The sequence below is a fragment of the Heptranchias perlo genome, chromosome 29, assembly GCF_035084215.1.
Source record: "Heptranchias perlo isolate sHepPer1 chromosome 29, sHepPer1.hap1, whole genome shotgun sequence".
Classification (NCBI taxonomy): domain Eukaryota; kingdom Metazoa; phylum Chordata; class Chondrichthyes; order Hexanchiformes; family Hexanchidae; genus Heptranchias; species Heptranchias perlo.
In genome coordinates, this window is record NC_090353.1 from 36,546,647 (window position 1) to 36,557,707 (window position 11,061).

At 50.2% G+C, this 11,061-nt stretch overlaps 1 protein-coding gene across 3 annotated transcripts in view; it reads left to right on the forward strand.

The window, feature by feature from the left end:
• Window positions 1-8,169, forward strand: part of ano8b (anoctamin 8b) — a 69,514-nt gene extending 61,345 nt beyond the window's left edge. For all 3 annotated transcript variants that reach the window (XM_067968552.1, XM_067968554.1, XM_067968553.1), the window contains 5 exons: window positions 1,037-1,735; window positions 3,227-3,418; window positions 4,852-4,983; window positions 5,548-5,658; window positions 6,170-8,169. In XM_067968552.1, coding sequence (XP_067824653.1) covers window positions 1,037-1,735; window positions 3,227-3,418; window positions 4,852-4,983; window positions 5,548-5,658; window positions 6,170-6,895 — 1,860 coding nt within the window. In that variant the 3' untranslated portion in view covers window positions 6,896-8,169. The remainder of the gene's footprint in view (window positions 1-1,036; window positions 1,736-3,226; window positions 3,419-4,851; window positions 4,984-5,547; window positions 5,659-6,169) is intronic.
• The last annotated feature ends 2,892 nt before the right edge of the window (window positions 8,170-11,061 follow it).

The window sequence follows — 11,061 nt, forward strand, 5'->3', positions numbered from 1 at the left end:
ATAACAGGACTGAGTGTCCCAGCACTGACTGTGTGTATAACAGGACTGAGTGTCCCAGCACTGACTGTGTGTATAACAGGACTGAGTGTCCCAGCACTGACTGTGTGTGTAACAGGACTGAGTGTCCCAGCACTGACTGTGTGTATAACAGGACTGAGTGTCCCAGCACTGACTGTGTGTATAACAGGACTGAGTGTCCCAGCACTGACTGTGTGTGTAACAGGACTGAGTGTCCCAGCACTGACTGTGTGTATAACAGGACTGAGTGTCCCAGCACTGACTGTGTGTATAACAGGACTGAGTGTCCCAGCACTGACTGTGTGTGTAACAGGACTGAGTGTCCCAGCACTGACTGTGTGTATAACAGGACCGAGTGTCCCAGCACTGACTGTGTGTGTAACAGGACTGAGTGTCCCAGCACTGACTCTGTGTATAACAGGACTGAGTGTCCCAGCACTGACTGTGTGTGTAACAGGACTGAGTGTCCCAGCACTGACTGTGTGTATAACAGGACTGAGTGTCCCAGCACTGACTGTGTGTGTAACAGGACTGAGTGTCCCAGCACTGACTGTGTGTGTAACAGGACTGAGTGTCCCCGCACTGACTGTGTGTGTAACAGGACTGAGTGTCCCAGCACTGACTGTGTGTATAACAGGACTGAGTGTCCCAGCACTGACTGTGTGTATAACTGGACTGAGTGTCCCAGCACTGACTGTGTGTATAACAGGACCGAGTGTCCCAGCACTGACTGTGTGTGTAACAGGACTGAGTGTCCCAGCACTGACTGTGTGTATAACAGGACTGAGTGTCCCCGCACTGACTGTGTGTATAACAGGACTGAGTGTCCCAGCACTGACTGTGTGTATTACAGGTCTCTGTCCTTTGATACCCATTGTTGAGAGCGGGAGGCTGGGTTTAAGTTGTCAACCGCTGAGGGGGGAAGAAATATTTTGAGTGAATGAGTTGGAGAGCGTTGTCTGTGAGCTGCTTCACCAGTTGTTTATTTACCCGTCTCTTTTCATCTTTCTGCTGACAGATGTTGGCGACACTTTTAATAACCAGACAGATTCTCCAGAACATGAAGGAGGTCCTCCAGCCCCTTTTCTACGAGAAATATAAGCAAGGACACCTCACCCTTCGAGCGATGGCGAGGATGCTGCAGAACTTGTTCAAACCCTCGCCTGACAGGGTCAAGGAGGCTGGTGAGATTCTGGGGGAAGGGGAGCGAGACCCGAACCAGTGCAAAGAGAAACGGGAAAGTAAGTGTGAGAACGGGGCCTGCGGGGCGCCCGAGGAAGAGGAAGAGCAGAACGAAGAAGACAGAGATGAAGATGGCATCCTGGACTGTGGAATGCGCCTCTCGAAGAAAGTGAGCTTCGCTGGGAGCGGGCAGAAAGTGAACAAGGAGGTGAGGAGCTGTGAGATGGAGGGGATCTTGCAAGGAATGCTGATGGAGGAAGGGAGCCCCATGCTGGTGGAGAGAGGAGCCGAGGGAGGATTGGTCTTTGAGTTGTGTGAGCACGATGTGAACATTGAGGAAAATTACGGTGACGGTGGAGAGGACGGGAAGGAGCTGAGCGTCACGTTGAGGCACAGGAGGAAAGACAAGACCTCGGAGGAAGAGGAGAACATTGAGACCGTCACCAACAGACTGTCCTGGATGGACCCACCGGAGGATTATGACGATGTTCCTCTCACTCAAGGAGAAATTGAGAGCTGCATGCACAACTATGAGGTCAGTGCTCGGACACTCAGTCCTGTTATACACTCACTCAGTGCTGGGACACTCGGTCCTGTTGTACACACAGTCGGTGCTGGGACACTCAGTCCTGTTATACACACAGTCAGTGCTGGGACACTCAGTCCTGTTATACACACAGTCAGTGCTGGGACACTCAGTCCTGTTACACACACAGTCAGTGCTGGGACACTCAGTCCTGTTATACACACAGTCAGTGCTGGGACACTCGGTCCTGTTATACACACAGTCAGTGCTGGGACACTCGGTCCTGTTATACACACAGTCAGTGCTGGGACACTCGGTCCTGTTATACACACAGTCAGTGCTGGAGCACCCTCCTTGCACCCTCTGCTGGTGAGAGCAGTTGCTGCCGTGTCCTCTGTGCTGGATGTTTGCAGGAAAGTGCACGTCTCCCCTCTGTAATACGGAGGGAACCTGCAGAATTGCCGACTGATTCGAGTCCTTGAACCAGGAAGCTCCAGTTTCAATCCCCGGTCCGTGCTGTTTGCTGATCTCAGCGAGGCAGCAATGGGGGGAGATCTACGACAGCGCTGAACCCCCTGAGCTGGGAAGCTGAAAATCTCACCCACGGTCGCTCTGATCATAAACCTCTTTATTTTCCTTCTATTTTTTTGTCAATTCTCTTTCCAATTTCATTATTCTCCCACTTCCTGCCACTTTCATACTCAGCAACCACAACAACTTGTACATATATATTTATATATTTATATATATCTCCAGTCCAGTACTGAGGGAGTGCTGCACTGTCGGAGGTGCCATCCTTCGGATGAGACGTTAAACCAAAGTCCCGTCTGCCCTCTCAGGTGGACGTAAAAGATCCCACGGCCACTATTACGAAGAAGAGCAGGGGAGTTCTCCCCGGTTTCCTGGGGCCAATATTTATCCCTCAACCAACATCACTAAAAAAACAGATTACTTGGTCAATTATCACATTGTTGTTCGTGGGATCTTGCTGTGCACAAATTGGCTGCAGCATTTCCTACATTACAACAGTGACTACACTTGAAAAGTTTTTAATTGGCTGTAAAGCGCTTTGGGACGTCCTGCGGTTGTGAAAGGCGCTATATAAATGCAAGTTCTGTCTTTTCTTTCTTTGTGTATATATCTTTAATGTAGAACGCTTCACAGAGATGTTAGCTGGCCGGCTTTAGGTGAGTTCATTCAATGACAGTAAAACAATACGCCCACAAGCAGAGCTTTGCTTATTCAAAGTTTCTCCCTCTTTCCATCTCTCCCTCCATCTCTCATTCTGTTTCCCACTCTCTCTCCTTCCCTCTATCTCTCTCCTTCCCCCTTCCTCTCTATCTCTCCCTCCTTTGCTGTTTCTCGCTCTCCTGTTTTCTCCCTCTCTCTCTCTTTCCTTCCCTCTCTCCCTCCCTCCACCCTCCTCCCAACCCTCCACTTCCTTCACTCTATCTCTCCCTCCCTCTTCTTCTGACACAGTTTCTTTCCTCTCTTTTCCAGGACACTTTCCAGGATTACCAGGAGATGTTTATTCAGTTTGGGTATGTGGTTCTCTTCTCCTCAGCGTTCCCACTGGCTGCGATGTGTGCCCTCATCAATAACGTCATAGAAATCCGCAGTGATGCATTCAAACTGTGCACTGGCTCACAGAGACCCTTCGGCCAGCGAGTGGATAGTATTGGTCAGTGGCAGGTAAGGGAAATATTCACAGTCTGCAGCTATTCCCTAAAACACTCAGGGGCTGCTATTCCCTAAAACACACAGGGGCTGCTATTCCCTAAAACACACAGGGGCTGCTATTCCCCATAATATACACAGGGGGCTGATATACCCTATAATATACACGGGGGCTGCTATTCTCTATAATATACACAGGGGCTGCTATTCCCTATAATATACAGGGGGCTGATATACCCTATAATATACACGGGGGCTGCTATTCTCTATAATATACACAGGGGCTGCTATTCCCTATAATATACAGGGGGCTGATATACCCTATAATATACACGGGGGCTGCTATTCTCTATAATATACACAGGGGCTGCTATTCCCTATAATATACAGGGGGCTGATATACCCTATAATATACACGGGGGCTGCTATTCTCTATAAAACACACAGGGGCTGCTATTCCCTATAATATACCCAGGGGCTGCTATTCCCTATAATATACCCAGGAGCTGCTATTCCCTATAATATACAGGGGGCTGATATACCCTATAATATACACGGGGGCTGCTATTCTCTATAATATACACAGGGGCTGCTATTCCCTAAAACACACAGGGGCTGCTATTCCCCATAATATACACAGGGGCTGCTATTCCCCATAATATACCCAGGGGCTGCTATTCCCTATAATATACCCAGGGGCTGCTATTCCCTATAATATACACGGGGCTGCTATTCCCTATAATATACACAGGGGCTGCTATTCCCTATAATATACACGGGGGCTGCTATTCCCTATAATATACACGGGGCTGCTATTCTCTATAATATACACGGGGCTGCTATTCCCTATAATATACCCAGGGGCTGCTATTCCCTATAATATACACGGGGCTGCTATTCCCTAAAACACACAGGGGCTGCTATTCCCCATAATATACACAGGGGCTGCTATTCCCCATAATATACCCAGGGGCTGCTATTCCCTATAATATACCCAGGGGCTGCTATTCCCTATAATATACACGGGGCTGCTATTCCCTATAATATACACGGGGCTGCTATTCCCTATAATATACCCAGGGGCTGCTATTCCCTATAATATACCCAGGGGCTGCTATTCCCTATAATATACACGGGGCTGCTATTCCCTATAATATACACGGGGACTGTTATACCCTATAATATACACGGGGCTGATATTCCCTATAATATACACGGGGCTGCTATTCCCTATAATATACCCAGGGGCTGCTATTCCCTATAATATACACGGGGCTGCTATTCTCTATAATATACCCAGTGTTTAACTGCTGTGCCTGAGGGTCATTCCTCAGGTGAGATTATCTGTGCTGTCTGACCTGTCCCTCGTTACTGTCTTGCTGTCCTTGTGCTGGACAGAGTGAGGTTGGGGTTTCTGGTCACCATGGTTACTCGTTCTTTCCCCCCAGAATGTGATGGAGGCGATTGGAGTGTTGGCAATCATCATCAACTGCTACCTGATTGGGCAGTGTGGACAGCTGCAGAGACTGTTCCCATCGCTCAGCTCGGAGATGGCCATCGTTCTTGTGGTGATACTGGAGGTAAGGGGGCACAGCGGGGTCGGAGGTAAGGGGGCTCAGCGGGGGTCGGAGGTAAGGGGGCGCAGCGGGGGTCGGAGGTAAGGGGGCACAGCGGGGGTCAGAGATAAGGGGGCACAGTGGGGGTCGGAGGTAAGGGGGCGCAGCGGGGGTCGGAGGTAAGGGGGCGCAGAGGGGGTCAGAGGTAAGGGGGCGCAACGGGGGTCGGAGGAAAAGGGGCGGAGTGAGGGTCCCATGGGTGGTGATACTAGAGGTAAGGGAATGAGGGTACGAGGGGTGTGATGTATATCAGAGAGTGTTACAGCGAGGGGTGCGGGGTATATCAGAGAGTGTTACAGGGAGGGGTGCGGGGTATATCAGAGAGTGTTACAGGGAGGGGTGCGGGGTATATCAGAGAGTGTTACAGGGAGGGGTGCGTGGTATATCAGAGAGTGTTACAGGGAGGGGTGCGGGGTATATCAGAGAGTGTTACAGCGAGGGGTGCGGGATATATCAGAGAGTTACAGTGAGGGGTGTGGGATATACCCCTTTGATGAACTGCCCAGTGACTGGTTTTGTCTCTTGCAGCACTTTGCTTTCCTCCTGAAGTACCTGCTCCAGATCTCGATCCCAGATATTCCGGCCTGGGTTGCCGAGGAAATGGCGAAACTGGAATATCAGCGGCGGGAGGCATTTAAGGTAAATCCTTGACTTCTGTCCCAGTTTCCGCTTGTTAGCAGATTGTCGTAGCCTTGCTGAGATCAAGTAAATCAGCATCAAACGGGGACTGAACCTTCTGCCCTTTGTTTAGAGAGAGAGAAAAATATATATGTTGACCATTTTTTTTTGGCAGATCCCTTTAACGGGCTTAGCCAACTCGGGAACATAAGAGATAGGAGCAGGAGTAGGCCATTCGGCCCCTCGAGCCTGCTCCGCCATTCAATCAGATCATGGCTGATCTTCAACCTCAACTCCACTTTCCTGCCCGATCCCCATATCCCTTGATTCCCTTAGTGTCCAACTATCCATCGATCTCAGCCTTGAATATACTCAACGACTGAGCACCCACAGATACTGGGTAGAGAATTCCAAAGATTCACAACCCTCTGAGTGAAGAAATTCTTCCTCGTCTCAGTCCTAACTGGCCGGCCCCTTATCCTGAGGGAAGGAACCTTTTAACAATGTTCTTACCTTTTTGTTTTGGGGGCAGAAACACGAGCGACAGGCGCAACAGCATTACCAGCAGCAGCAGAAGAGGAGGCAGCGGGAGGAGGAGGAGAAACAGAGGCAGGAGCAGAAGGAAAACCTTCAGTCCAGGAAAGACAAAGAGGCGGGGAAGGAGGAGGTGAAGGCTGGGTCCACGGTCTCCGATCACACCCACGGCAGAGCTCACGGCAAAACCAAAGCAGGCCAGCCCGCGGAGAAGCCGAAACGGCCCAGCTCTCTGCTAGCCTCCAACAACGTGATGAAGTTGAAGCAGATAATCCCGCTGCAGGGCAAGTTCCTGACGGGAGGAGGGGGGGTCACCGGCTCCTCCGCCAGCTCCGCCGTCACCGCAGCCGGCGCCAAGTCCCCTCAGTCGCCGACCAGCAGCGAGAGCAAGCTGCCGGGCTTCCTGAACTTCAAGTTCCTCAAGTCGCCGGCGGACGGGAGGAAGGAGGGCACGGCGGAGAAGGAGAAGGTCCAGTCCCCCACCAAGTCTTTCAACCCCGGCAAACTCTTCAACTTCGGCAAGTCGGACGGCGGCAGCAACGGGTCCACCACGACCCAACCCAAGGCCGGGGGAGGAGGAGGAGGAGGAGGAGGGACCGGGGGCATCTCCTCGCTGGAAGGGGGTGAGAAGGCCGCCAGCAAGTCAGACCTCAACGGGCTCCCAGAGGCGCCAGGCAGCCAGGAACCCAACACCCATCCTTCGGAAGCATCTGGTAGCCCCTAAACGTTAACACTTAGCGATTAAACGTGTAGGATCTTGACTTGACACAATCTCCAAGTAGAGGAAGGTGGAAACTGGGCTGAAGGCAAATGTTAAAAAGATCCTTTAGAAATTCTGTTTGCTCTCGTTTAAACTTTATATCAAAAAAAAATTAATTGATATTCAGGGATAGAAAACCTGTGTTTGATAATTAACAGGATTCTCATCATCTTCAGGTTTTTTTATACAACGTGGTTGGTGTAATCCAGCTGTTTACCTGCACCGAAACCTTTTTTTTTTAAATTGTCGATGATTTTTTCTGTTAACCTTTCCTGACACCCTCCCTGCTATCTGTTTACTTTTAATACAAGGGACACTTTTCATTGCCTTTTTAATTTCCAACGATTCTCTCACAAACCCCTTGCCAGGGAGTCCTTTCAAATTCGGTGAAGTAAAAATTTAATTTTCAACATTTTCACCAATTGAATGCACAGAGCAGACATCATTTAGGGAGCGTGTGTTGCCAGAAATTCCCACTCCTCAGTTTGCTTCAAATGCCCAGCTCCTTCCCCTCTCCCTTATTTGGCTTGAGTTTTATTGCGTTGTGATTGGGCCTGTGAGTGAGCTGTGGACCGTGGAGACTTTGGGTGGCAAAGGGGAATTGGGCAGGGGATGATTAATGGGCACCCATTGGCAAAAAAGGGAGCAGGAAAAGGATTTGGGTGCGCTCGTTGGCTGCCCGCTGGAAGTGTTCCCGTCAAGGTGAGGCTGCTCTCGAAAAGCTAGCCATGAACTGGGAGCCTTTTCGAGGGCACTTTGATTAACAGGGTCTTTCATCCCAGTACAGCTGGGGCTTTCGAAAGGGATAAGTAGTAAGTGAGAGAAGGTTCCAGAGAAGAATGACGAGGAGGATTCTAGGACTTAAGAGCCCAAAGTTCTCACCCAGCTGAAATTGTCATTGGAGAGAAGACAAATTTGGAGAGGACTCTGGAAGGATGAGCAGAGTGGAGAGAGTAGATACCAAGTAAATTATATGACTGCAATTAAGGACCCAAAGGACGATTGTGAAAGAATAATAAGCAGAACGAGAGACGAGAGGGATTTTCTTTCTCAGTTAACGCCAGTGCAGTGTTGATTGACTCCAGTAAAAGTGAAATAGAAACAGGAAATGCTGGAAATGTTCAGTGAGTCAGGCAGCAACTGTGGAGAAAGAAACAGAGATAACGTTTCAGGTCGATGACCCTTCGTCAGAACTGGAAGAAGTTAAAGATTAAACAGTTTTTAAGCAAATACAGAGCCTGGGAAAGTGGGGGGGGAGGAAAGAACAAAAGGGAAGGTCTGTGATGGGGGGAGGGCAGGTGTGATTAAATGACAAAAGGGATGATGGTGCGAGGGAAAGGGGGTGGGAATGGGACAGGTTAAGAAACAAAAGATGGGTCCAGAGGAGCTGTAAATGGCAGCAGCAGAACCATTACCAGCACCTGCTGTCTAAAAAAAAAATGAGAGCAGTGTTTATGATCTGAAGTTATTGAAATCAGTGTTGAGTCCGGAAGGTTGTAAAGTGCCTGATCGAAAGATGAGGAGCTGTTCCTCGAGCTTCCGTTGAGCTTCATTGGAACAGTGTAAGAGGCCGAGGTCAGAGTGGGAGTGAGACGGGGAATTAAAATGGCAAGCGACCGGCAGGTCAGGGTCACACTTGCGGACAGAGCGGAGGTGTTCAGCAAAGCGATCACCCAACCTGCGTTTGGTCTCCCCAATGTAGAGGAGACCGCATTGTGAGCAGCGGATACAGTATAGTGAATTGAAAGAAGTCCAAGTAAGTCACTGTTTCACCTGGAAGGAGTGTTTGGAGCCCTGGACGGTGGGAAGGGAGGAGGTGAAAGGGCAGGTGTTGTATCTCCTGCGCTCGCACGGGAAGGTGCCGTGGGGAGGGGAGCGGGTGTTGGGGGTGATGGAAGAGTGGACCAGGGTGTCGGGGAGGGAGTGGTCCCTTCGGAATGCTGAAAGGGGAGGGGAGGGGAAGATGTGTTTGGTGGTGGGATCACACTGGAGGTGGTGGAAATGGTGGAGGATGATACGTTGAATGTGGAGGCTGGTGGGTTGGAAGGTGAGGACAAGGGGGACCCTATCATTGTTCTGAGAGGGAAGAGAAGGACGAGGGCAGAAGTGCAGGAAAAGTGAGTTGGATAAGAACATCAGTGAAGGTTGTAGGACCAAGATATGGTCCAGAGAAGAACCAAAAGGCTGATCCTTACTCTCAACTGAAAGGCTAGAAATACTTGGACTCTTTAGGCCAATGAGAGAAGAACTTTTTGAGATATAGGATGGTTAGTGGAATAAAATAGATTAACCCAGAGCACTCTTTTCTTAAAAAAAGACCACTGACTGCTCCAACACTCTAAGTACCGGTCCCATCTCTCTCATCCTTGATCATTGAACATGTCATTGCCATCCAGCTGCAGGCCCATCTCTCTCAGCACCAATCAAATCCCTTCAGTCCACTCTCCCCACAGCACCAACACCGCCCGGGTTAAGATCGCCGGTGACATCCTTTGTGATGGTGACTGTGCCATTCTTTCTCTCCTTGCCGTCCTTGACTTCTCCGTGGCGTTTGACATGGTTGACCACTCGCCCTCCTCCACCATCTCTCCTCTGAGGTCTTGGGCCCAACACATCTTCTCCACCGCCTTCGACCATCGTGGTGCTGATCTACTGCTTGTCCAACATCAAGTTGTGTCTGAGCCAGAACTTTCTCCAACCTAACTGAAGCCACCCTGTTTGACTCTCACTAAAGACTTCGAACCCTGACCTCCAACTCCACCCCCGTCTTTAGCTGCTCATCAAGGCTGAATCTTTTACATTGAATTTACAGCACAGAAACAGGCCATTCGGCCCAACTGGTGTATGCTGGTGTTTATGCTCCACACGAGTTTCCTCCCACTCTAATTACCTCCTCCCACCCTGCCCCCCCCCGCCCCGTATCCCTCTATTTCCTTCTCCCTCATGTATGGATCAAGCCTCCCCTTAAATGCATCAATTCTATCTGCTTCATCCACTCCATGTGACAGTGAGTTCCACATTCTCACCACCCTCTGTGTAAAGAAATTCCACCTAAATTCTTCATTTGATCTGTCAGTGATGATCTTATCTTCATGCCCCCTTGTTCTGGCCTCCCCCACAAATGGAAACAGTTTCTCCGCGTCCACCTGGCATCGCGTAATCCAAGTGTCCATTCTGACCCTGACCCACATTCACCAAGACTACCTACTTCCATCTCCGCACCATTGCCTGTTCCTCCCGCCGTGTTTGAAACCTTCAACCTTTCCTTCGTCAACTCCAGACTCAATGGGGGTAATTTTAACCAAACTTGCTGGGCAGGAAACCCATGGGATCGGGTGTAATGTCCAGTTAATGTCTCCAATGTTCCACTCACCTGCCTCTCAAGTTCTACCTTACACTAACTGCAACTCGTCTTAACGCTCTGCCACCCACATTCCATCCCAGACTGCGTCCCACTCCCCTCTTACCGCCTGTCCTAGCAACTCCCATTGTCTCCCCGTTCCTTAATGCACTGAATTCAAATTCCCTGCCCTTGTCTACAAATCCATGGCCCCACCGCTCCCTACATCTGTGAACGCATCCAGCCTCGTGCTACGGCATTCGACCTCCGCTCTGCCCACCCCCCCGCCCTCTGCATCCCCTCCCCCACTTCCTCATCCCCTCCCCCTTTGATGCTTCAGCCTTGCCCCTCCCCCAGAACTCTCTTCCCAAACCCCTCCCAATAGAAGCTCTCCCAGAACCTGCCTTTCCCAACATGCCATCAGTCACCTTCCCTAACTCTTCTTCTTGCAACGCTTGGTGTCTTTTTTTTTTATTGGGACGTTTTACTCCGTTAAAGATGGGTTATAAATACAAGTTACTGTCGCCGTTGTTAAACTACGACAGCGGGACGAAAGGGACACAGGTAGAAACGACTAAAAGGCAAGTTCAGGACTAATGTCAGGAAGCAATTCTTCACAGAGCGGGATCAATGCCTGGAATGTGCTCCGAGATGGTGGGAGGTGAGGGGAATTGGGCAGGGGATGATTAATGGGCACCCGTTGGCAAATAAAGGGAGCAGGAAAAGGATTTGGGTGCGCTCGTTGGCTGCCCGCTGGAAGTGTTCCCGTCAAGGTGAGGCTGCTCTCGAA